The 24,734-nt window shown below is 46.6% G+C and overlaps 2 protein-coding genes across 2 annotated transcripts; both read right to left on the bottom strand.

Moving 5' to 3' along the window:
• Nucleotides 1-237: 237 nt before the first annotated feature.
• Nucleotides 238-3,096, bottom strand: LOC124283901 (mucin-5AC-like). Its single transcript, XM_046719938.1, has one exon. It carries the CDS (start codon nucleotides 3,094-3,096, stop codon nucleotides 238-240), a length of 2,859 nt encoding a protein of 952 aa, XP_046575894.1.
• Nucleotides 3,097-4,206: 1,110 nt separating this feature from the next.
• Nucleotides 4,207-24,580, bottom strand: LOC124283900 (serine-rich adhesin for platelets-like). Its single transcript, XM_046719937.1, has 7 exons — nucleotides 23,483-24,580; nucleotides 20,986-23,274; nucleotides 15,499-16,011; nucleotides 14,772-15,083; nucleotides 12,793-14,691; nucleotides 12,296-12,301; nucleotides 4,207-10,395 (listed from the first exon to the last, which is right to left on the bottom strand). Exons 1-7 carry the CDS (start codon nucleotides 24,578-24,580, stop codon nucleotides 4,207-4,209), a joined length of 12,306 nt encoding a protein of 4,101 aa, XP_046575893.1.
• Between the last annotated feature and the right edge of the window lie 154 nt (nucleotides 24,581-24,734).

The raw sequence follows: 24,734 nt of genomic DNA, 5'->3' as shown, positions 1-24,734 counted from the left end.
TTGACGGGTTTACCGCAATTGTCCCAAGAAGTTGGGCAGTGTTGGTCTGGCTTCCCATCATGGACGGGGCAACCGCAATTGTTCCAATCTGTTGGGCAGTGTTGGTCTGGCTTCCAGTCATGGATGTGCTAGGAACAGGTGCTCGAGTTTGTTGGGCAGTGTTGATGTAGCTCCCAGTATTGGACGGGGCAGACGTGGGTGCTCCAGTTTGTTGGGCAGTGTTGGTCTGGCCTCCAATCATGGATGTGCTAGGAACACGTACACCAGTTTGTTGGGCAGTGTTGGTGTAGCTTCCAGTGTTGGACGGGGCAGACGTGGGTGCTCCAGTTTGTTGGGCAGTGTTGGTCTGGCTTCCAATCGTTGACGGGGCAGACGCAGGTGCTCCAGTTTGTTGCACAGTGTTGGCGTAGCTTCCAGTGTTGGACGGGGCAGACGTGGGTGCTCCAGTTTGTTGGGCAGTGTTGGTGTAGCTTCCAGTATTGTGCTCCAGTTTGTTGGGCAGTGACGTGGGTGCTCCAGTTTGTTGGGCAGTGTTGGCGTAGCTTCCAGCGTTGGACGGGGCAGACGTGGGTGCTCCAGTTTGTTGGGCAGTGTTGGGTAGCTTCCAGTGTTGGACAGGGCAGACGCAGGTGCTCCAGCAGTGTTTGTACAGTGTTGGCGACGCTCCACGCAGGTGCTCCAGTTTGTTGGGCAGTGTTGGTCTAGCTTCCAGTGTTGGACGGGGCAGACGTGGGTGCTCCAGTTTGTTGGGCAGTGTTGATGTAGCTTCCAGTGTTGGACGGGGCAGACGTAAGGTGCTCCAGTTTGTTGCACAGTGTTGATGTAGCTTCCAGTGTTGGACGGGGCAGACGTGGGTGCTCCAGTTTGTTGGGCAGTGTTGGCGTAGCTTCCAGTGTTGGACGGGGCAGACGTGGGTGCTCCAGTTTGTTGGGCAGTGTTGGCGTAGCTTCCAGTGTTGGATGGGGCAGACGTAGGTACTTCAGTTTGTTGGGCAGTGTTGGTGTAGCTTCCAGTATTGGACGGGGCAGACGTAAGTGCTCCAGTTTGTTGCACAGTGTTGGTGTAGCTTCCAGTGTTGGACGGGGCAGATGTAGGTGCTCCAGTTTGCTGGTCAGTGTTGGTTTCAGGTTCGGCAGTCGGCCCCGTACTTCCAGATCCACCGACATTGGTTGAAGTGGCTTCTACAGAAGGTGTAGCTTTGGCACTTGTAGTAGAAGCAGTTTCAGGTTCGGCAGTTGGTCCCGTACTTCCAGATCCACTACCAATGGTTGCACTGGCTGCTACAGAAGGTGTAGCCTTGACACTTGTAGTAGAAGCAGTTTCAGGTTCGGCAGTTGGTCCCGTACTTCCAGATCCACTACCAATGTTTGCAGTGGCTGCTACAGAAGGTGTAGCTTTGGCACTTGTAGTAGAAGACGTTTCAGGTTCGGCAGTTGGAGCTGTGGTTCTGGTGGCACCAACTGTGTCTGTATTGTCCACTGTATTAGACACAGATTTGGGTGAGCCAATGCTGTTTGCAGTTCCCGATGACGTTCCAACGTTATTTCTTGAAGCAAGCAATTTCCCAGTATAGCTTATCAGTGTGTTAGTTCTTACCCCTGCGACTGAATTGGCAATAACATTAGATCCAACACCTGCTTCTGGATTAGGGGCAATGTCTCTGGTAGCAGTCACGCCAATATTCAAAACTGTGTTGGAACCAGATGTCGGTTGCTGGGAAGTAAAGGGGGTAGCATCAGCGTCCAGAACAATCTTCATTGTGTTGGCTGCTGGATACTCTACGTTAGTAGGAGTCCCTGCGTTAATGACAGACCCAGAGTTGATGGGAACAGTTGCGCGACTAGGTACTTGATACTGTCCAGAAACCGTTGACCCAATAGTTCCAGATACTGCGTTAGTACCTGCTGCCGCTAAGCTGGCACCATTTGTCGTTTGTGTGCTTCCACTTACTGCATCGACGTTGGCATTAGCATTATTTAATCTATCGAAAGTTGATAGTGTGTTTGATCCACTATTTGCAGCTGCGCCTCGTGTTGACTCAATGTAGAGAGAGTTAGCGCCTGAGCCAGTTGGAGTTCCAGCATCCACATTTGTTGCAGCTGGTGCTGTATCTGAAAGTGTGTTACTGACCGAGACAGTATTGGCGAGAGCTGTGGAGTCATTACTGCTTAAAGCAGTTGGTTTTGCAGAGGCAAAGTTGGTTGTGGCCACTTGTTGTGTGGCGTCATTACTGCTTAAAGCAGAGGCATAGGTGGTTGTGGCCGCTTGTTGGGTACCTGCATTGTTGGTTGTAGAAGCTTGTTGTGTGGCGTCATTACTGCCAGCGGAAGCTTGTTGTGTGGAAGCATAGTTGTTTGTTGATGGTTGTTGGGTACCAGCAACGTTCGTTGTTGAAGCTTGTGGGGTGACGTCATTACTACCAGCGGCATCTTGTTGTGCAGAAGCATAGTTGGTTGTTGGACCTTGTTGTGTACCAGCAACGTTCGTTGTTGAGGTTTGTTGTGTGGCAGCGACGTTTGTTGTAGAAGCTTGTTGTGTGGCGTCGTTACTGCCAGCGGCAGCTTGTTGGGTGGAAGCATAGTTGGTTGTTGAAGCTTGTTGTGTGCCAGCAACGTTTGTTGTAGAAGCTTGTTGTGTGGCGTCATTACTGCCAGCGGCAGCTTGTTGTGTGGAAGCATAGTTGGTTGTTGAAGCTTGTTGTGTGACGTCATTACTGCCAGCAGCAGCTTGTTGTGTGGAAACATAGTTGGTTGTTGAAGCTTGTTGTGTGACGTCATTACTGCCAGCAGCAGCTTGTTGTGTGGAAGCATAGTTGGTTGTTGAAGCTTGTTGTGTGCCAGCAACGTTTGTTGTTGAAGCTTGTTGTGTGGCACCATTACTGCCAGCAGCAGATTGTTGTGTGGAAGCATAGTTGGTTGTTGAAGCTTGTTGGGTGCCAGCAACGTTTGTTGTTGAAGCTTGTTGTGTGCCAGCAACGTTCGTTGTTGAAGCTTGTTGTGTGGCGTCATTACTGCCAGCGACAGCTTGTTGTGTGGAAGCATAGTTGGTTGTTGAAGCTTGTTGGGTGCCAGCAACGTTTGTTGTTAGCAACGTCATTGTTGCGGCAGAAGCTTGTTGGGTGCCAGCAACGTTCGTTGTAGAAGCTTGTTGTGTGGCGTCATTACTGCCAGCGACAGCTTGTTGTGTGGAAGCATAGTTGGTTGTTGAAGCTTGTTGGGTGCCAGCAACGTTTGTTGTTGAAGCTTGTTGTGTGCCAGCAACGTTCGTTGTTGAAGCTTGTTGTGTGGCATCATTGTGCCAGCAACGGTTGTTGTTGAAGCTTGTTGTGTGCCAGCAACGTTCGTTGTTGAAGCTTGTTGTGTGGCGTCTTTACTGGTAGCGACAGCTTGTTGTGTGGCGTCATTACTGCCAGCGACAGCTTGTTGTGTGGAAGCATAGTTGGTTGTTGAAGCTTGTTGGGTGCCAGCAACGTTTGCTGTTGAAGCTTGTTGTGCCAGCGACGTTCGTTGTAGAAGCTTGTTGTGTGACGTCATTACTGCCAGCAGCTTGTTGTGTGGAAGCATAGTTGGTTGTTGAAGCTTGTTGGGTGCCAGCAACGTTTGTTGTTGAAGCTTGTTGTGTGGCGTCATTACTGCCAGCGGCAGCTTGTTGTGTGGAAGCATAGTTGGTTGTTGGACCTTGTTGGTACCAGCAACGTTTATTGTTGAAGCTTGTTGGGTGCCAGCAACGTTCGTTGTTGAAGCTTGTTTGTGACGTGCCAGCGAACGTTTGTTGTTGCAAGCTTGTTGCTTGTTGTGGCGTCATTACTGCCAGCGGCAGCTTGTTGTGTGAAGAAGCATAGTTGACGTTTGTTGAAGCTTGTGTGGCGTCATTACTGCCAGCAGCTTGTTGTGTGGAAGCATAGTTGGTTGTTGAAGCTTGTTGTGTGCCAGCAACGTTCATTGTTGAAGCTTGTTGTGTACCAGCGACGTTCGTTGTAGAAGCTTGTTGTGTGGCATCATTACTGCCAGCGACAGCTTGTTGTGTGGAAGCAGTTGGCCAGTTGAAGCTTGTTGTGTGGAAGCATAGTTGGCTGTTGAAGCTTGTTGGGTTATAGTTGGCGCGTTTGTTGTAGCGAAGCTTGTTGTGTGGCGTCATTACTGCCAGCGACAGCTTGTTGTGTGGAAGCATAGTTGGTTGTTGAAGCTTGTTGGGTGCCAGCAACGTTTATTGTTGAAGCTTGTTGTGTGCCAGCAACGTTTGTTGTTGAAGCTTGTTGGGTGCCAGCGACGTTCGTTGTAGAAGCTTGTTGTGTGGCATCATTACTGCCAGCGACAGCTTGTTGTGTGGAAGCATAGTTGGCTGTTGAAGCTTGTTGGGTGCCAGCGACGTTTGTTGTAGAAGCTTGTTGTGTGGCGTCATTACTGCCAGCGACAGCTTGTTGTGTGGAAGCATAGTTGGCTGTTGAAGCTTGTTGTGTGCCAGCAACGTCCATTGTTGAAGCTTGTTGTGTGGCATCATTACTGCCAGCGACAGCTTGTTGTGTGGCATCATTACTGCCAGCGGCAGCTTGTTGTGTGGAAGCATAGTTGGCTGTTGAAGCTTGTTGGGTGCCAGCGACGTCCATTGTTGAAGCTTGTTGTGTACCAGCGACGTTCGTTGTAGAAGCTTGTTGTGTGACGTCATTACTGCCAGCGGCAGCTTGTTGTGTGGAAGCATAGTTGGTTGTTGAAGCTTGTTGGGTGCCAGCAACGTTTGTTGTTGAAGCTTGTTGTGTACCAGCGACGTTCGTTGTAGAAGCTTGTTGTGTGACGTCATTGTGCCAGCAACGTTCGTTGTTGAAGCTTGTTGTGTGCCAGCGACGTTCGTTGTAGAAGCTTGTTGTGTGCCAGCGTCGTCATTACTGCCAGCGGCAGTTTGTATTTGAAGCTTGTTGTGTGCCAGCAACGTTGTTGTTGTTGAAGCTTGTTGTGTGCCAGCAACGTTTGCTGTTGAAGCTTGTTGTGTGCCAGCAACGTTCGTACTTGAAGCTTGTTCTGTGCCAGCAACGTTCGTTGTTGAAGCTTGTTGTGTGCCAGCAACGTTCGTTGTTGAAGCTTGTTGTGTGGCGTCTTTACTGCTTGCTGCAGTTTGTTGTGTGGCGTCATTACTGCCAGCGACAGCTTGTTGTGTGGAAGCATAGTTGGTTGTTGAAGCTTGTTGTGTGCCAGCAACGTTCGTTGTTGAAGCTTGTTGTGTGCCAGCCACGTTCGTTGTTGAAGCTTGTTGTGTGCCAGCAACGTTGGTTATTGAAACTTGTGTGCCGTCATTACTGCCAGTGGCGGCTTGTTGCGTGGCATCGTAGTTCGGTGAGGCTCCTGGTTTAGCGACGTCACTGGCAGTGACAGACGGTTGTGTGGCAGTGTTTAATGCTTGTTCTGGCGCCACAGTGGACAATGAAGGATGGGCAGTTGACCCATCCTTTAGTACAGAAGCCGCACTTGAATAAAGTAAACTGGAAATGTGACTAGGTGATGCATAAACAACCTCAGGACCACCTTGAGATTGTGCATTCAAGGCAGGCTCTGAAGCAGATGTAGTTGCTGAGGCTGTATCAGACGAGAGAGGAGCATTTGTGTGACCAGAACCTCCTGCAGTTGGTCCAACCAATGCCGTGTGTGTTACAGCGACAGATCCCGAGTCCGCTTCAAAGGTAGGCGTTAGGGTGATCCTAGAAGTATCGGGAGCAGTACCTGTTGGTGGTTGGTTTGCATGTAAGACACTGTTGGATCCTGACGTGCGTAAGTCGGTATGCGATGCTGCTGTTTGGGTATTTTGCAAGCTTGACGTGCCCGCCATACCTGATGATGTTCCAAAATTCTGTTCATATTTTCCTTGCTTAACGTCCTTTAAGACAATTCCTGGGTGGATTACATTATCTACATTGGCACCAGAGACGTCTTTGAGATTGTTGTTTTTGTCGGTTTTGGATGGTTGGACGTATACGGATTGTTCAGAGTCAGTTAGGGATGTTTGCTTTGAGTTACTTTCAAATGGTGATGAAGACGGTGTTAAATCATTCTGTGATGACATTGATATAAGATCGCTCTGTGAGGCTGAACCACTCTGTGATGATGTCATACCACTCTGTGACGTTGAACCGCTCTGTGATGATGTCATACCACTCTGTGACGTTGAACCGCTCTGTGAGGTCAAGCCACTGTGTGATGCTGAACCGCTCTGTGATGTGATACCACTCTGTGATGCTGAACCACTCTGTGATGTCATACCACTCTGTGACATTGAACCGCTCTGTGATGTCATACCACTCTGTGACGTTGAACCGCTCTGTGAAGTCAAGTCACTGTGTGATGTTGAACCGCTCTGTGACGCCATACCACTCTGTGACGTTGAACCGCTCTGTGACGCCATGCCAGTCTGTGACGTTGAACCGCTCTGTGATGTCAAGCCACTGTGTGATGTTGAACTGCTCTGAGAGGCCGCTGAACCGCTCTGTGAGGAAGCAGTACCGCTTTGTGATGGTACCATGCCGCTCTGGGATGATGATGCATCACCCTGCGAGGACGTAGAACTACTCTGGGATGAGGCTGAACCACTTGCAGCTGATGTTGTACCACCGTTAACTGCTGACGTATCAGTTTTAGATGCATGTGCAGTTTGGTTAGAGGAAGATATTTGGCTTGCAGTTGAATGGATTGATGCTCGCTGGTTTGTTGATGAAGATGAAGATGTTGCCGACGACAATGGTGTCAGGTTATAAGCAGGGTCTTTGTTGACGTTGGGCATCATTGATAACCTGTCTGGTGTTGGTACAACGGGTATGTGAGACATTTCTGATGGTACAAGGTCAGATGGGTTTGCCATACTATTCAACTGGGCAAGTCCTTCTATCGATACTGTGTTAACAACCTTTGTGTTGGCAGCACTCTGTGGGTCTGGAACTGGGGCGTTGCTTATATCGTTGGAAAACACTGAAGCACCAGAGCTGTCGTGACGTCCTGCAATAATAGGCATGAACCCGAAAATGGAGTTCATGTCACTCCAAGGACCATTCAAGGGACCGTTGCTTCTGCTGGACCCAAAAGTTGTGGAGCCTGAACTGCTAATAGTGCCTGAACCAGCAGTACTGCCTGAAGTGCTTAAAGAACCTGCACCTGTGGGAGATCCTGAACCCGTTGTAGAGCTAGATCCACTTGGTGAGGCCGAACCGCTGGTAGAGCTGGATCCACTTGTTGAGGCTGAACCGATGGTAGAGCTGGATCCAGTTGTGGAGGCCGAACCGCTGGTAGAGCTGGATCCACTTGTTGAAGCTGAACCGCTGGTAGAGCTGGATCCAGTTGTGGAGGCTGAACCGCTGGTAGAGCTGGATCCACTTGTGGAGGCTGAGCCGCTGATAGAGCTGGATCCACTTGTTGAGGCTGAACCGCTGGCAGAGCTGGATCCAGTTGTGGAGGCTGAACCGCTGGTAGAGCTGGATCCAGTTGTGGAGGCCGAACCGATGGTAGAGCTGGATCCAGTTATGGAGTCTGAACCGCTGGTAGAGCTGGATCCAGTTTTGGAGGCTGAACCGCTGGTAAAGCCGGATCCAGTTGTGGAGGCTGAACCGCTGGTAGAGCTGGATCCAGTTGTGGAGGCTGAACCGCTGGTAGAGCTGGATCCAGTTGTGGAGGCTGAACCGCTGGTAGAGCTGGATCCAGTTGTGGAGGCTGAACCGCTGGTAGAGCTGGATCCAGTTGTGGAGGCTGAACCGATGGTAGAGCTGGATCCAGTTTTGGAGTCTGAACCGCTGGTAGAACTGGATCCAGTTATGGAAGCTGAACCGCTGGTAGAGCCGGATCCAGTTGTGGAGGCTGAACCGATGGTAGAGCTGGATCCAGTTGTTGAGGCTGAACCGCTGTTAGAGCTGAATCCAGTTGTGGAGGCTGAACCGCTGTTAGAGCTGGATCTAGTTATGGAAGCTGAACTGCTCGTAGAGCTGGATCCAGTTGCAGAGTCTGAACCGCTGTTACGGCTGGATCCAGTTGCAGCGACTAAACCGCTGTTAGCGCTGGATCCAGTTGTGGACGATGAACCGTTGGTAGAACTGGATCCGATAGTAGAGATGGATCCAACCATGGAATTTGATCCTGAGTTTGAGCCTGATCCAATGGTTGTGCTCGATCCAGTTGTGGAGCCTGATCCGCTGGTAGAGATTGATTCAGTCGATGCGTTTGAGGCAATTGTTGTGTCTGAACCGCTGATAGAGCTTGATCCAGTTTCGGGGCCTGATCCAGATGTGGCCCCTGAATTTCTGATAGAGCTTGAACCGCTGGCGGAGTTGAATTGGGCAGTGGAAACTGATCCTCTGACAGAGCCTGATACGCCAGTAGAACTTGAAGTGATAGATCCGGTTCCTGAGTTAGATCCACTTGATGTTCCTGAACTGCTAGTTGAGCCTGAACCGGCTGTAGAGCCAGAACTGTCAGAAGAGCTGGTTCCAGTTGCGGAATTGGTAGAGCCTGAGCTGCTACTAGAGCTTGAATTGTTGGAAGTTGAGCTTGATCCAGTAACAGAACCGATGGTAGAACTTGATGCAATCGTTGTGCCTGAACCTTTTGTGAGTTTTGATGTGGTTGTTGTGCTTGAACCACTGGTAGAGGCTGATACTGTGGTAGGGTATGACACGGTTGCAGAGCCTGATCCGCTAACAGCGCCAGAACCGCTTGATGCGGATGCTTTTTCACCTACAACAGACTTGTCCGAAGAGACTTCATTCTGGGATAGATGTGATGGCAAGGGAGCACGGGCTAATTGGACAGGGATTATTGCAGATGTTGAGAATACATTCCCAGTGTTTTGTGCGGTGCCTACAGTATCGGTCTGGATGTGAGAGTGGGTGTGGCTATGGGTATGTGTCTCTCCCACAGTACCACTAGAAGATGCGTGCCAGTCATTTGGACTCCAAACAACATGCTTCTGACCATTCAGATCAGTTACAACTGAGTCCCCACCTGTCTTGGTGTTTTCAGGTTTGTACAAGGATCCAACAACGATCGTATTGTCAGCATTGAAACCAGTGATGTCCTTAACAATACTTGTCTTGTCTGGAACAGAGTTTGTATTTGGAGGCACAGCGTAAACGTGGTTCGGGTCAGACGCTGAATCTATGGCACCGCCTGTGGATGTAGCGGAACCTGTGTGAGCAGTCGTTGAACTGGATTGATCTGTCGAAACTGCATGGTTCATCGTTGAGCCAAGTGTGCCTGTGTGTACTGAACCGGTTCCGGATTGGGGTGTGGAACTGGATTGATCTGTCGAAACTGCATGGTTCATCGTTGAGCCAAGTGTGCCTGTGTGTACTGAACCGGTTCCGGATTGGGGTGTGGAACTGGATTGATCTGTCGAAACTGCATGGTTCATCGTTGAGCCAAGTGTGCCTGTGTGAACTGAACCGGTTCCAGATTGTTGTACAGAGCTGGATTGATCTGTCGAAACTGCATGGTTCATCGTTGAGCCAAGTGTGCCTGTGTGTACTGAACCGGTTCCAGATTGTTGTACAGAGCTGGATTGATCTGTCGAAACTGCATGGTTCATCGTTGAGCCAAGTGTGCCTGTGTGTACTGAACCGGTTCCAGATTGTTGTACAGAGCTGGATTGATCTGTCGAAACTGCATGGTTCATCGTTGAGCCAAGTGTGCCTGTGTGTACTGAACCGGTTCCAGATTGTTGTACAGAGCTGGATTGATCTGTCGAAACTGCATGGTTCATCGTTGAGCCAAGTGTGCCTGTGTGTACTGAGCCGGTTCCAGATTGGTGTGTAGAACTTGATTGATCTGTCGAAACTGCATGGTTCATCGTTGAGCCAAGTGTGCCTGTGTCTACTGAACCGGTTCCAGATTGTTGTACAGAGCTGGATTGATCTGTCGGAACTGCATGGTTCATCGTTGAGCCAAGTGTGCCTGTGTGTACTGAACCGGTTCCAGATTGGTGTGTGGAACTGGATTGATCTGTCGAAACAGCATGGTTCATCGTTGAGCCAAGTGCGCCTGTGTTGACTGAACCGGTTCCGGATTGGTGTGTGGAACTGGATTGATCTGTCGAAACTGCATGGTTCATCGTTGAGCCAAGTGTGCCTGTGTGGACAAAACCGGATTGGTGTGTGGAACTGGCATGGCCAGTGGTTGATCCGATGGAACTTGTCTGGATTGAACCGGTTCCAGATTGTTCAGTGGAACTGGTATGATCTGTCGAAACTACGTGGCCTGTTGTGGAACCGATTGAGCCTGTCTGGATTGTCCCGGTTCCAGATTGTTCAGTGGAACTGGCAGGAAGAGTTGAGCCTGTTAGTATAGTGGTCGAACCGGAAGAGCCTGAGGTCACACCATTCGAAATGAGGCCAGTTTGCGTTGACCCGGAAGTGAACGTTGTACCAGTGACCTGGAAGCAATGAAAGAAACATTTTATAGCCGAGTGGATTTTAGAAAATCAATAAACTAAACAAAAGATGTTGATTACGTATTCGAGATAAAATATCTGATGCAAATAAAGCTAAATATTCTTGACAACATTAGCCATTTGTTTACTTTATTGTAAAATAGTAACCTTTATATTAGTTTTACAAATACATAACTTTAAGATATCTATATACTTATATACTGATATTGATTATCACAATTATTATTATTGGTGTTAGAAATTAGGTCCTGAGTTTGAACATGAACGGTGCATAACAACGCAATACACACGTAAGCAAACTATAAACATGGAACAGTCAAGCAATTTGATGACAAATATGAACACGTCCAAGTGAAAAAATGTCCAACTAAACGCATACTCTGCCACACTTACCAAATAGCAATATGAGAACTAAATATGCAGACATATACTACTCAAAATATGTTAAGAACAGCCTCAACTGAAAGACTGTGGGTTCTAAAACCCTTCAGCAATGATACACTGACTATGGTCATATGCTGACTGACTGAGTTTAGTTTTACGCCGCTTTTAGCAATATTCCAGCAATATCATGGCGGGGGACACCAGAAATGGGCTTCACACATTGTGCCCATGTGGGGAATCGAACCCGGGTCTTCGGCGTGACGAGCCAACGCTTTAACCACTAGGCTACCCCACCGCCCCACTATGGTCATATGAAAGTAAGAGTAAGAGTTTTAACATGTTGGGGGATAAGTCGAACACAACCATTGTTACAGAAATGTCAAACTTATGAATATCTCGAACTAAACGCTTGCTCCCGGTCTATTCCTCATTAATCATCATTTCACGGTTGTGTCTCGGATAACTCGAATTGTTCAACTTCGACACAACGGTTTTTGACTGTATACAACACGCAACATATTACTGCAGTACAGAATAGACATGTGTTACATTGATACAGTACAGAATAGCCCTAAGTGACATTGATACAATACAAAATAGCCCTAAGTGACATTGGTACAGTACAGAATAGCCCTATGTGACATTGATACAGTACAGAATAGCCCTATTTGTGAGTGATACGTGTAGGCATACATAACATTTAACAAACTAAAATACAAACATACTACATGAGAGACAAATATACCATAAGCTTCTGCACAGTGACATATGACAATGGACACGTGATCCATGCAAAAATACATACATATACTGACAGAAACAAATAAAGGAACACAATAAAATTAAAGTGTTCCTTTAATATTTTCCCGTTTTCATCACCAGCTTTGAATAGCGCTGTGGGAGGAAATATGAGAATAAATATAGGAACACTGCCATGAAGTGGTGTTCCTTTAATTGTTTCCTTCAGTATATACAACACTCGAATTTAAACTGTACGACAATACAAGCTTTTAAATATCGATACATAACAAACATGAATTTCATAGTGTCAGAAACATACATAATTTTAGCACTGTGGTAACGATGCTATACTAGAACATAGGACGATGTCACAAATGTAGAACCCGTGAAGATCCTGGTTAGAAATGATCTTCAGTAGCCCATGCTTGTCGCAAGAGGCGACTAACGGGATCGGGTGGTCAGGCTCGCTGACTTGGTTGACACATGTCACCGGTTCCCAATTGCGTAGATCGATGTTCATGCTGTTGATCACTGGATTGTCTGATCCAGACTCGATTATTTACAGACCGACGGCATATAGCTGGAGTATTGCTGATTGCGGCGTAAAACTAAACTCACTCACACACTGAAGTGTAGGTTATACACAAAGACACAGGTATAACACTTGGCAATAAGCATGGTCAACATCATATAACATGATGTTTCACACTGACAGAAATCTGTCATTCAACAGCATAAGGTGACATCTGAAACGTACATCAAACTAAAACATACACAAACACATTTATAACACTTAACAATAAGCACAGTAACCATCATATCAACATGATGCTTAACACTGACAGATATCAGTCATTCAACAGCATAAGGTGACATGAAACGTGCATCAAACTAAAGCATACAAAGACACACCTATAACACCTGACAATAAGCAATGTCAAAGAACATCACCTTGTCGTTTCCAGTGACAGTTAACTTGTCTAAATAACAGAATGAAGACAAATACGAACAGGCGCAAGCCACTTGTTAACCATCTGTTTACCAAGCTGACAAACAGACATGAAGTCGTTCTCGAGGACGTCTATACCATTGTTTGACGCTAGAATGACCGTCGGCGCTTACAGAAGCAGTACTCGAAACGGTGTTAGCTGTCTTCCAAACATTCCAAGCATACTACATTTTAGGTGAGACCACATGGACATAAAGCAAGCGCTCGTGAAGCAACAGCTGTCAGATCAAAAACAAACGACGTACAGCTCCAGGTGTCAGTGTTGTGGCAACGTTGGCTTCAGTTGTCGCTGTGGACGCTGGTGGTGTGGGAAGCTCTGTGGTAGCCCCCTCTACCATGGTACTGGAGCTGAGACTATTTGAAGATTTGTTCATAGTGGACGTTGTTTTGGTGCTGGTTGTAATGCTGGAAGTACTTGAAGTTTGAGATGAGTTTGTTGATCGTGACGTCGTGTCTATATTGGATGATTTCTCTGGTACCTCGGTGGCAGCAGCTGTAGGAAGCTGCGTTGAGATTCCTATAGTACCTGACGGGCTCGCTGAAGTTTGGTATTGGCCATGAGGTGAAGTTGTTGCACCTGTTATTTCAGCTGGTGCAGAAGGTGCGGTTGTGGTTTGGTCATGGGCAGTAGTGGTTTTGTCTGACAGTGAAGATGTCTCAGAAGGAATGGTTGTACTTGACTTTTCATTTTGAGTAGCAGTCGGTGTGCCTGGTGCTGAAGATGTCGTTGTTCCTGATGCCTCAGAAGGGTGGAAATCGAGAGCTGTCGTGGTTGTGCTTGATATTTCACCTTGGGTAGCATTGGTTATAACTGGTGGTGATGATGTCGTTTGTGCTGATGTCACAGAAGAAACGGGTTGGGAAGCTGCAACGGTTGTGCTTGACGTTTCGCCTTGTGTAGCATTGGGTGTGCTTGACGTTTCGCCTTGGGTCGCAACGGTTGTGCTTGAAGATACGCCTTTAGTAGCAACGGTTGTGCTTGGCGATTCGCCTAGGGCTGCAACGGTTGTGCTTGACGTTTCGCCTTGTGTAACATTGGTTGTGCTTGACGTTTCGCCTTGGGTAGCAACGGTTGTGCTTGAAGATACGCCTTTAGCAGCAACGGTTGCGCTTGGCGATTCGCCTAGGGCTGCAACGGTTGTGCTTAACGTTTCGCCTTGTGTAGCATTGGTTGTGCTTGACGTTTCGCTTTGGGTAGCAACGGTTGTGCTTGACGTTTCTCCTTCTGTAGCAACGGTTGTGCTTGACGTTTCGCCTTGGGTCGCAACGGTTGTGCTTGAAGATACGCCTTTAGTAGCAACGGTTGTGCTTGGCGATTCACCTTGAGCTGCAACGGTTGTGCTTGACGTTTCTCCTTCTGTAGCAACGGTTGTGCTTGGCGATTCGCCTAGGGTTGCAACGGTTGTGCTTGACGTTTCTCCTTCTGTAGCAACGGTTGTGCTTGACGATTCCCCTTCTGTAGCAACGGTTGTGCTTGACGATTCGCATAGAGCAGCATCGGTTGTGTTTGACGATTTGTCTTGCGCTGCAACGGTTTCAGTTTCGTTAGTCTTTTTTGAGTGTCCACTGGTACCTGACTCGGCCGATGAAGCGTTATATTCGTCTAGTTTCAAAACAGCAAGGACTAGCTCGTATGGACAGGTTTCAACACTACCTGACAAAACTGCCCGAGCTCTTTCTAACGTCATGTTTTCAAACTTATTTGCTGTATTAGCATTGGACACCCTGGCCATCGTAGTTGAGGAGGCGGGCTGATTAGGGATATGGACCTGGGAGGCCGGAGTGGCTGTGGTTTGGGTGGCAGGTGCGGTACCTGTTGTTTCACCTCCAGATAGAGTTGTCAGTGGTTCTGCGCTTTTACTTGCATGTGGCACTGTTGTTTGCTTTTGTTCGAGAGAGGTTACCTCCTGATACGCAGTGGGCTCCAGTGTGGTTTCACCTTTAGGTGCGTTTGGTGTTGTTTTGGCTTCAAGCACATTGGATCCTTCTGTTGTTTTGCCATTAGGTGTTGATGACGCTTCTGTTTCGATTTCAGGTGCATGGGGTGTGACAGTTATTTCTTCGTGGTTTGCAGGTACTGTTGATGGTGTTTGACCTTGAGTGGTTTCTTTTTCAGGGGCACTGGAATCTACTGTTGTTACGTTCTGAGATGCAACGGTAGTTCCTGATGTTGTGTCTTGCACTGTGGCAGTTGCTCCTGAAGTTTCGCCCTGAGGTGCATCACTTGTTCTTTCTGTTTGGCCTTGTGTTGCATCAGTTGTTCCTGCTGTTTGGCCTTGAGCTGTATCAGGTGTTCCTGCTGTTTGGCCTTGTGTTGCATCAGTTGTTCCTGCTGTTTGGCCTTGAGCTGTATCACTTGTTCCTGCTGTTTGGCCTTGTGTTGCATCAGTTGTTCCTGCTGTTTGGCCTTGTGTTGCAGACGTTGCTCCTGCTGTTTGGCCTTGAGCTGTATCAGGTGTTCCTGCTGTTTGGCCTTGAGCGGCATCAGGTGTTCCTGCTGTTTGGCCTTGTGTTGCATCAGTTGCTCCTGGTGTTCCTAGAATTATGATGTCTGTGGAACTATTCACTGGGACTGGAGCCTGTGCTAACTCCAGATCTGTCAAGTTGTATTGTCCTTCTGACACCGCTTTAAGACTGTTCTGATTAGCCCCAACAGTGTTTTCATAACTAAACAAGCCACTAATCAACTGCTTTATACTGTCTTTCAATGACCCCGTTTGGCTTGTGTAAAGGTGATTAGATGTTGAATCAGATGACGTTTTGTGATGGAGAGTGTTTTTAGCCATTTCCCATGATGCCTGGTCCTTTAGAAAGGCAACTGTCTGAGTCGTTTGTCCCTGTGCTCCTTCAGTCGCTGCAGGTGCGACTGTCATTTCATTTTGAAATGGTTTAAGTGTCGATGGTCCCTGAGTAAGGTTTGCCTCTGGTACTGTAACATTAACTGTATTTACAGCTTCTGGCATTAAATCATTTATTTGCTGATTTGTCAGGTACCTTGTGGTATCAGTGACGATGGTCGTCCTTCCTCCAGTACTCGATACGGTTGTTGATGCCTCGTCAGCAGTTTGATTCCCTGGGTCACCCGCGACAGCCAGCGTTTCACTTTTAGAGGCATTCCGAGACGTCACTGTTGAAGATGAAGAAGACGTCGATGTTGTTGATGAAGATGCTAAAGAAGCAGCAGTCTCATTTGAAGAAAGTGGGCTTGCGGGAGTAGTTGCATCAAGATTCTGGGAAACGTCTGATCCAGGATGTGCCGTCGACGTCGTGCCAACGTCGTGACTTAACGTCATATGCCCACTGCTGTCCACCGTTGTTGATGCTGTTGAACGCGTCTCTTGTATTGTAGATGATTTTAAAGGATCATCTTGGCACGGTTTCAATCCAGCTTCCAGCAACAAGCGTGCCAACTGAGGTGATAGTTTGGGAAAACTTGGAAACCGACCTGCAGCTTGATTTAGGTCCTACAGTTGTAAAACAGCATAAATTACAACTTCTATACGGTATTAAAGAAGAATGAATTGATGGTTTCTTTTTTTTTACATCTTACATTTTGACGTTCCTGTACAGGGGCAAGTACGTTTAACGTGCAAACGTCTCTTTAAATGAAGACAATGATTGAAATCAACGCCAATTCTGTCCCCATTCATTCTATAAATTCTTAAGAACCACTTAACTGACTGACTGACTGAGTTTGGTTTTACGCCGCTTTTAGCAATATTCCAGCAACATCACGGCGAGGGACACCAGAAATGGGCTTCTCACATTGTGCCCATGTGGGGATTCGAACCCGGGTCTTCGGCGTGACGAGCCAACGCTTTAACCATTAGGCTACCCCACCGCCCCTAAAGAACCACTTAAAGATAATACACAAAGTATTTCATCTGAAATAAAATCACTCGTGTACACATTCACTAAACTTTAACATTCCAGATATAGCACACATTCGATAAGGTTAAACACGATAATATCACTAAATGTCTGATTGATTTGCAATTTAACAATTTCAGCATTACAATTAATACAATGTATGAAAAGTGGTCTCAAAATATGGAAAACTACAATCATTTTGTCAGTCTTCCCAAACCTGAAATAGGAAAGTATTAGATCGTGATTTACAGTTGCAAACAAAAGGAATACAATGATTAAAGAATGCGGCTTCGTTGATAATGACAATGTTAAAGTTATTTTGACATAACAAGCTCAGGAAGGAACTAAAAATCAATTTATCGATGCATTAATATTTTAAGAATTTCTTTTAAGTTTATAGTTTTAAGCCACCATTATTTAATAAATTGTGATATATCTTCAAAATGCCAGGTATATCATGCATTGTAGTGTTAGTTAATTGCTCGAAGCGAAAATCATGAAATAATTTGTGGGGTAAAAATAATACTGTGAATGCATAATAATACTACAATGGGATATCATTAGCGTGAACTTAATGATACGTTTATAGTTTGACACTAAGCCTCTAGGTTAATATAGGGCTATAGTATGAGTATTTAGTTCAAAGCTAAGCTTTGATAATACAGTGTGGTAAGTTAGGTTTATAGTTCATAGGCGTTCATAATATCATGTAAGAATACAAGTACAATTAGTTCATTTAAAAGCTTAGATTCTAATCTCAGATAATACATTGTGGTGACTTAAGTTTATAGGTTAAGAAGCTTAGCGTTCATGATACAGTTTGGCAATGGAATATCAATTTTCAAAGCTGAGGGTTCATAATACAATGTATAACAAAGTTTATAGTTCAAAGCTAAGCTTCTGTACTTCAATGCAAGAAGCTGATTGTTTAAAGCTAAACATCAATAACACTTTTCGAAATAAATGTGTATAGTTTGAAGTTAAGCTGTGCTTATGTTATTTCGCGTTAAAACTTTGTGTAATTATACGTTGTAATACAATTGTTTAAAGATGTAAGTGTACAATGGCATATCGTGGGCAAGACTTAAAGCTCATGTAACCATCTATATTGCAGTTTATTAGGATGGTATACAATAACATTATCCTTAATACAGTGACTCAGAATCTATATACTTCATAAAGTCATCCTGCATATGTGGGGCGGTGGGCTAGCCTAGTGGTTAAAGCGTTAGCTCGTCACGCCGAAGACCCGGGTTCGATTCCCCACATGGGTACAATGTGTGGAGTCTATTTCTGGTGTCCCTCGCATTGACATTGCTGGAATATTGCTGAGGGCGGCGTAAAACTAAACTCGCTCACTCACTCACTCACTCCTGCATATGTTGGTAGTTAAGATGCCGACCACTTTGATGTTCTGGATGTGGGGTGATGGAAGAAAACAGCATACCAAGTTATTTTATTTTTGCTAAGTTTAAACACATTTGCTTCACATGTACAGGCATGAACAAATGGCATTATTTATATCGCCCCTCTCAAATAATTTACAAGTATGTTTATCTAGAGTGTATATATGCGGAGATTAAGAAAAAACTATAGACATTAAAATTGTCTACTCAAACCATAACTGGTGTCATTTCAGTATTATTATAACAATAACAGTTTGAATACGCAATAGATCATTTCGTTTTTAGATAAAAAAAAAATGGGAATTCAATGAAAATATAACATTGTTTGGATTGTTTGTAAACTTTACAAGGAGATAATTGGGATAATCTCTTCTTACCCTAACACAAGGCGGGGTAAAAGCAATACAATATAATATAATACAAATTGTTACTACATATTAGCCAGGGATAAAAGCAAAACAACGTGATTCAATATGGCACATAAGGAGGGAATATAGCAACACATTGTAATTTGATACAAATTGTTACTACATATTAGCCAGGGATAAAAGCAAAACAACGTGATTCAATATGGCACATAAGGAGGGAATATAGCAACACATTGTAATTTGATACAAATTGTTACTACATATTAGCCAGGGATAAAAGCAATGCAATGTAATTCAATATGGCACATAAGGAGGGAATATAGCAACACATTGTAATTTGATACAAATTGTTACAGCAACGTAGGCAGGAATAAAAGCAATACAATATAATATAATACAATTTGTTACGACATATTCAGCAGGGATAAAATCAGTACAACATAAAATACTACAAATTGTTACGACAGATAAGGCAGGGATAAAAGCAATACAGTGTAATTCAATACTAATTGTTACGACACATTAGGCAGGGATAGAAGCGCAGTGGGTTTATACCCACACACCCATAACCAGTAACACGGAGCCGCCATCTTGATGTCCTTCACCAGGGTTCAAAGCGTGTCGTCTACATTTCAAGATCTACCATGACATCCCTGAAAGCAACCACATCACAGTTATCGTTATATGTCCTCTGATCGAATAATATTTCATGTCAATGCTGGAAATATCCCATATACTATTAGTTACGCGGCGTCTTGAAAGGGTGTACGGGACTGTTAGACCCTTGTAAATTCCGTATTTCCTGAGGTTGCGCCTTGGGACCCTTGGAATTTACAGGGGTCTTACAAGGGCGCAGCCTCAGGAAATACGGAATTTACAAGGGTCTTACAAGGGCGCAGCCTCAGGAAATACGGAATTTACAAGGGTCTTCCAAGGGCGCAGCCTCAGGAAATACGGAATTTACAAGGGTCTTCCAAGGGCGCAGCCTCAGGAAATACGGAATTTACAAGGGTCTTACAAGGGCGCAGCCTCAGGAAATACGGAATTTACAAGGGTCTTCCAAGGGCGTAGCCTCAGGAAATACGGAATTTACAAGGGTCTTACAAGGGCGCAGCCTCAGGAAATACGAAATTTACAAGGGTCTTAATGTCCCGTACACCCTTTCAAAACTACGTGTGACGAATCTATTACCCTTAAGATTTTATTTAGCTAATCTTTAAACAACAACATTCAATCATCGGCAGAATGAGACGCAAAACGTTTCGCCCTTTTTTCCTGAACGGTCATAATGGGACATAACTCGGGATGGCTTAGTTTATGATATCGATTTTGAGGTTTTGTTAAACGACAAGTGAAATACAGAAACATTTATTTTTTCAGATATATTTATTGACGCAAACAAATAAGAAATTATGGCAACAATTTTATTACTCTGTTTATATCATAATTGTATATACGCCAACTCTAACATTTCGAAGCGATCAGCCGTTTGGCAGCCACATTCCTAAGGTCAAGGTCATTCGTACAACCTGTGTTCGTACACCCTGGCAAATCCGCCTACATGGTTTGGTATGCTTTGGCTATTGACCAATCAGAATTCGACAAATTTATCTTAATGGTAATAAATGATATTCTGTAAATGATTAATTAGTTTAAAGCAAAATAAAAAGCGTTCCAATGACGTTACAACGCACAGCATTTTTAAGCCTTTTAGCTTCCGAAATTTATTGCATGTGCAGTGGACGTTTTACGGTTTTAATACCACTCAGAGATCTCCCTAAGTTAGTCGGCAGCATTATAATCACTATATTCCTTTGTAAATCAAAGTATTCATCTCTGGGACGTTTGACCTCCAAAGCAACATCAGCATCTCTAATGAATAGACGGATATACTCAGTACTGGTACAGTGCTGATCACCCTACAAATATTATCAAGGCCAGCAGGGACTGGAACCAACGATCACAGGTTTCTAGCACCTAGGGGAGGCAACTCTAGCAAGTTAGCAAATGGCGACGAATAAGGCGACTGTGCCACCTGTAGAATGTCCCCTCCGAGTTATATAAAAACATTATGCACTCTTAAAAGAGTAGGGGAACTTACGATTGAAATGATTGGGAGATATATCGGAGTCAATCAATGTTGATGATAATGATGAATATTTTGTGAGCGCATCAGTATTTGCACTGCCTTATGACCATAGCGTTTTGTACAAAAGTCGTTCTTGGTTGATGTATGACGTGAAATTTGCATGTGTTCGATTTTCATTTTCAAACCAAAAAACGACTAGAAGCAAGCACTAACAACTGTGTGATGCAAGATTATTGTCAAAATGAATAGTCTACAGTTATTTATCGACCTTCTTGAAAACCGTCAAAATCAAGAATTACACCCCATGCACGTGCATCCCATGCGTTGTGTTTAGGGGTGGTGACAAAGAGAAATGGTGGTGCGTTCATAAGATGTCAGTCTTTTAAAAGTTTGTTTACGCTTATACTTCCTATCCAAATTGAAAGTTCAGGTTCCCCTACTTTTTTGGAAGAGTATAGTTTCCTATATCGCTCAAGAATATCAGTCATTACAATTTACGAACATGTGTATGGTATATACTTCCAATAATAAGTTAGGAATTACCTGATTTTTTAATATAACTCCAGTTTTGTCATGTTACAACATATATATTGAAGTTATGTGGAGAATAGATGGTCCATCTAATTTGTTAGTAGTATATATAATAAAATCACAGAAAACGTTTAATCCAATGCAGCCTACCTAAATTCAATAAGTTATACTTACAGTCTGTGATGTCTGTGATGTTGAGGAGGCAGCGCTGCTGTTGGGTTCATTGGGTAGAGGTGCAGAGGCAGCGGTAGTAGGAACAGTCTTTGGAGCACCAGTTGGTTCAGCTGTATGGGCGTCAGTTGGTTCGGCCGTATGGGCGTCAGTTGGTTCAGCCGTATGGGCGTCAGTTGGTTCAGCCGTATGGGCGTCAGTTGGTTCAGCCGTATGGGCGTCAGTTGGTTCAGCCGTTTGGGCGACAGTTGGTTGAGCCGTATGGGCGACCGTGGGTTCAGCTGTATGGGCGTCAGTAGGTTCGGCCGTATGGGCGTCAGTTGGTTCAGCCGTATGGGCATCAGTTGGTTCAGCCGTTTGGGCGACAGTTGGTTGAGCCGTATGGGCGACCGTTGGTTTAGCTGTATGGGCGTCAGTAGGTTCGGCCGTATGGGCGTCAGTTGGTTCAGCCGTATGGGCGTCAGTAGGTTCAGCCGTTTGGGCGACAGTTGGTTTAGCGGTATGGGCACCAGTAGGTTCGGCCGTATGGGCGTCAGTTGGCTGAGCCGTATGGGCGTCAGTAGGTTCGGCCGTTTGGGCGCCAGTTGGTTCAGCAGTAGAAGCGTCAATTGGTTGAGCCGTAGAAGCTTCAGTTGGGTGAGCCGTTGAAGCGCCAGTTGGTTGAACGGTAGGGGCGTCAGTTGGATCAGCCGTAGAAGCTCCAGTTGGTTGAACGGTAGGGGCGCCAGTTGGTTCAGCCGTAGGAGCGCCAGTTGGTTGAACGGTAGGGGCGACAGTTGGTTGAGCCGTAGAAGCGTCAGTTGGTTCAGCAGTAGAAGTGCCAGCTGGTTCAGCTATAGAAGCACCAGTTGGTTCAGCCGTAGAAGCGTCAGTTGGCCCAGTCGTAGGAGAGTCAGTTGGTTCAGCCGTAGAAGCGCCAGCTGGTTGAACGGTAGGGGCGCCAGCTGGTTCAGCTGTAGAAGCACCAGTTGATTGAGCCGTAGAAGCGTCAGTTGGCCCAGCCGTAGGAGAGTCAGCTGGTTCAGCTGTAGAAGCACCAGTTGGTTGAACGGTAGGAGTGTCAGTTGGTTCAGCCGTAGAAGCGTCAGTTGGTTCAGGCGTAGAAGCGTCAGTTGGTCCAGCCATAGAAGCGTCAGTTGGTCCAGCCGTAGAAGTGCCAGCTGGTTCAGCCGTAGAAGCGTCAGTTGGTTCAGCCGTAGAAGCGTCAGTTGGTCCAGCCGTAGGAGAGTCAGTTGGTTCAGCCGTAGAAGCGCCAGTTGGTTGAACGGTAGGGGCGCCAGCTGGTTCAGCTGTAGAAGCACCAGTTGGTTCAGCCGTAGAAGCGTCAGTTGGTTTAGCCGTAGAAGCGCCAGTTGGTTGAACGGTAGGGGCGCCAGTTGGTTCAGCTATAGAAGCACCAGTTGGTTCAGCCGTAGAAGCGTCAGTTGGCCCAGCCGTAGGAGAGTCAGTTGGTTCAGCCGTAGAAGCGCCAGTTGGTTGAACGGTAGGGGCGCCAGCTGGTTCAGCTGTAGAAGCACCAGTTACTTCAGCATGTGCTGTGGTCGTACCTGATGCTTGTGCTGTCCCGGCTGTGTCTGTACCGACAGCTTGGACTGTGGAGGTCCCCTCTACTTCATTTGTGGTGGAACCAGAAGCGTGGGCGGTGGTGGTGGTTCCAGACGCCTGTGTCGTTCCTGCTGTACCACTAACCTCCATTTCATTAATAGAGGAACCAGAGACTTGGGCTGTGGATAGAGCAGGAGCCGGGGCCGTTCCTGTTGGGCCTGAACCGGCTTCTTGGACTGTGGACATACCCTCTGTTTCTGTTGTGGTCCCAACAGACGTCTGTTCTGTAGCGGTTTCTTTGATTGTGTTGGTGCCTTCCACTTCTGTTGTAGTTGGACCGGAAGTCTGGGCTAACGTTCCTGCTGCGCCTTGTGCTGTGCTAGTGCCCTCCGCTTCTATTGTTGCAGCCCCAGAAGCCTGTGATGTTGTGGAGCCTGATGTTTGTGTCGTTCCTGTTGAGCCTGTGCCTGCTGCATGGACTGTGCTAGTGCCCTCCGCTTCTACTGTTGCAGCACCAGAAGCGTGTGCTGTTCCTGCAGCACTAACTCCGGCTGTTTGAACAGCAGTACCATCCAGGTCTGCTGCCGTGGCACCAGACGTCTGTTCTGTTCCTGTTGAGGTTCTACCGGCTACTTGGACAGTGGTAGTACCTTCAATTTCTGTTGAGGCAACACCCGATGCTTGTCCAGTAGTGGTCTGACGTCCTGAAGCCTGTGATATCCCAGATGCCACTGCAGCCCCCTTCACCTATAGAATTTGTCGTTTCAGAAGGACCTTCTGTTGTTTCTCCTGCTGTAGCTGTAGCTGCTGTTTGTGTTCCACTTGCAGCTACAGTCGATGGCAAAGGGTGGGAGGAAGCTGCATGCTGGACTGACGAGGCTGAGGCTGACTGTGGAACAGGAGCTTGTGGAAGGTTAGCGCTATGTAACTGTGAGTGTATGTTGGACTCACTCACGGTATGTTGACTCGAAGTCATCTGTCCGGATGCGTCTGATGTGTGAGTTGAAGTAGCCTTGGTGTGACCAAACATCTCAGGACAGGGTTGAAGGCCGGCTGCCAACAACAATCGAGCTAGCTCTGGTGTTAGTTTGGATACATGCGGAACATCTGCACTCAGGGGTTTATCAGCGTCATGGTTCAGGCCGTCTGTCCCAGCACTTGCAAGACTTGTCACTGACTGGTCAGATGTCACAGTCTTTTGAGTTTTTAGCTGAGCCCCTGCAATATCGGAGGGTTTGTCGATCATGTTAGATTCAGGAGCATTAACTGCGCTTTGGCCTACTGTTGATGCAGCAGTGGTTTCTGCAGCTGCTGTTGGTGCAGCTGTTGTGTCGGCTGCTGCTGACGGTGCTGTTGTTGTGTCAGTTGATGATGATGATGATGATGCTGTTGCTGTTGTATCTGCAACTCCTGACGGTACAGCTGTAGCGTCTCTTACTGGGTCAGGAAGTGGAGCCGAATTTACCCGTGGTAACGACGTTTCAACTGACGAGGCAACTTCTGTTGGTGCAGCTGTTGTATCGGCAGCTTCTGTTGGGGCAGCTGTTGTGTCGGCAGCTGCTGTTGGTGCAGCTGTTGTATCGGCATCAATTGTTGGTGCAGCTGTTGTGTCGGCGGCTTCTGTTGTTGGTGCAGCTGTTGTGTCGGCGGCGGCTGGTGTTGGTGCAGCTGTTGTATCGGCAGCTTCTGTTGGTGCAGCTGTTGTGTCGGCTGCTGCTGACGGTGCTGCTGTTGTGTCAGCTGATGATGATGGTGCTGCTGTTGTATCTGCAACTCCTGACGGTACAGCTGTAGCGTCTCTTACTGGGTCAGGAAGTGGAGCCGAATTTACCCGTGGTAACGACGTTTCAACTGACGATGCAACTTCTGTTGGTGCAGCTGTTGTGTCGCCAGCTGCTGTTGGTGCAGCTGTTGCATCGGCAGCAATTGTTCGTGCAGCTGTTGTGTCGGCGGCTTCTGTTGTTGGTGCAGCTGTTGTGTCGGCGGCTGGTGGTGGTGCAGCTGTTGTATCGGCAGCTTCTGTTGGTGCAGCTGTTGTATCGGCAGCCGCCATTGGTGCAGCTGTTGTGTCGGCTGCTGCTGACGGTGCAGCTGTTGTGTCAGCTGATGATGATGGTGCTGCTGTTGTATCTGCAACTCCTGACGGTACAGCTGTAGCGTCTCCTTACTGGGTCAGGAAGTGGAGCCGAATTTACCCGTGGTAACGA

Source organism: Haliotis rubra, unplaced genomic scaffold, assembly GCF_003918875.1.
Source record: "Haliotis rubra isolate DU_JTF1 unplaced genomic scaffold, ASM391887v1 Scf324, whole genome shotgun sequence".
Lineage (NCBI taxonomy): Eukaryota > Metazoa > Mollusca > Gastropoda > Lepetellida > Haliotidae > Haliotis > Haliotis rubra.
This window is presented reverse-complemented; position numbering and strand designations above follow the sequence as displayed.

Coding starts and splice junctions, on each gene's coding strand:
- LOC124283901 (XM_046719938.1), bottom strand. CDS start 3,096: ATGACGTTGCTAACAACAAACGTTGCTGGCACCCAACAAGCTTCAACA.
- LOC124283900 (XM_046719937.1), bottom strand. CDS start 24,580: ATGGCGGCTGCCGATACAACAGCTGCACCAACAGAAGCTGCCGATACA. Junction 16,012..20,985: donor CATCACAGACATCACAGACT/GTAAGTATAACT, acceptor TTACAACTGTAG/GACCTAAATCAAGCTGCAGG. Junction 14,692..14,771: donor AGGCCAAACAGAAAGAACAA/GTGATGCACCTC, acceptor GTTGCATCTCAG/AACGTAACAACAGTAGATTC.